General features: G+C 62.8%; 1 protein-coding gene across 1 annotated transcript in view; it reads right to left on the reverse strand.

Annotated features, from left to right (window-relative positions):
• The window catches only part of PPP6R1 (protein phosphatase 6, regulatory subunit 1), a 17,807-nt gene that overhangs the window by 13,056 nt on the left and 3,618 nt on the right, over positions 1 to 1,133 (reverse strand). The window contains exons 5-6 of the mRNA XM_006901883.1: positions 311 to 423; positions 124 to 237 (exon numbers count right to left, since the gene is read on the reverse strand). Coding sequence (XP_006901945.1) covers positions 124 to 237; positions 311 to 423 — 227 coding nt within the window. The remainder of the gene's footprint in view (positions 1 to 123; positions 238 to 310; positions 424 to 1,133) is intronic.

The raw sequence follows: 1,133 nt of genomic DNA on the forward strand, positions 1-1,133 counted from the left end.
GTCACAGGGCGGCGGGGACCCCACGTCACAGGGCGGCGGGGAAGAGCGTCCCCCGCGTCACAGGGCGGCGGGGGCTCAGGGAGGAGGCTGTGGAGCCGGCCGCCTGGCCTGGCGCTGCCTCACCTGGGCCTCCTGGGCTCCAGCAGTGTCAGCAGCACCTGGATTCCGTTGACGATCACGGACTGGCTCTGCTCCCCCTCGAACATGTTGCTCAGGAGCTGCTCGATGGTCTCCTGCCTGGGGGCGAGGGGGTGAGGCCTGGCTGACCCCTGCGCCCCCGCCCGCCCGCCCGCCCACCCAGAAGCCATACTTCTCCAGGGTGGTCAGCAGCGGGTCGGGCTCTGGGCTGTCCTGCCCCTGGATCATCTGCTCCCGGCTCAGGCGGATGATGTCGCACAGGGACTGGGACGCGTTGGAATGTTGCTGGGGGAGGGAGAGCCATGAGGACCCAGACATCGGGCCCCGGCCCCCCAGGGACAGGAAAGCCATCATCGCTCTCGCTTGCCAATACCAAGGGCACAAATGTTACAAGGCAGGGCTCCTAAAACCCAAAGGGCAAGAGACAGGCCAGGAGAAAGGAAGGCTTCCTGGAAGGAGAGACCCTCCCCAAGACACCTGTACACGCACTCGCTCCTAGCGGCACTACCCTCCAAGCCCAGGGGCGAGGACTGGCCAGATCCTCGACAACAAACAAGCAGACAAAACTCGATCTAATGCTGACTTCCACGAAGCTCGGCCGTGTAGACAGATGGGGCGCTCAGAGCTTCTGCAAGGTGGGTGAACACTAAAACTACTACCATGAGTGAACTAAGCCGGTCACAGGAGACCCTACAGAAGACAGCAGACGGGTTGTCAGGGGCTGGAGGGACTGCCGAAGGGTATGGGCCTTGTTTTCAGGCTGACAGCACGCACGACGTGGTGACGGCACAGCCGTGGGAACCTCCAGGCAGGCCTCTCTCAAAGGCACTTGTAACCACTGTTTTACACGCTGAAGATGTGGGGCTGAGACAAGGAGAGCGAGCCAGTGGGCGTGAGTCCTCCCACAGCACACGTGCCCATGCCGTGTCTGCGCAGGTTTCAGGGACACGAGGGTTAAACCAGGCTACTCCTTGGAGGCCAAGATTCTGGGGCTT

The sequence above is a fragment of the Elephantulus edwardii genome, unplaced genomic scaffold (assembly GCF_000299155.1).
Source record: "Elephantulus edwardii isolate Elephantulus edwardi_28Jun2011 unplaced genomic scaffold, EleEdw1.0 scaffold00348, whole genome shotgun sequence".
NCBI lineage: Eukaryota > Metazoa > Chordata > Mammalia > Macroscelidea > Macroscelididae > Elephantulus > Elephantulus edwardii.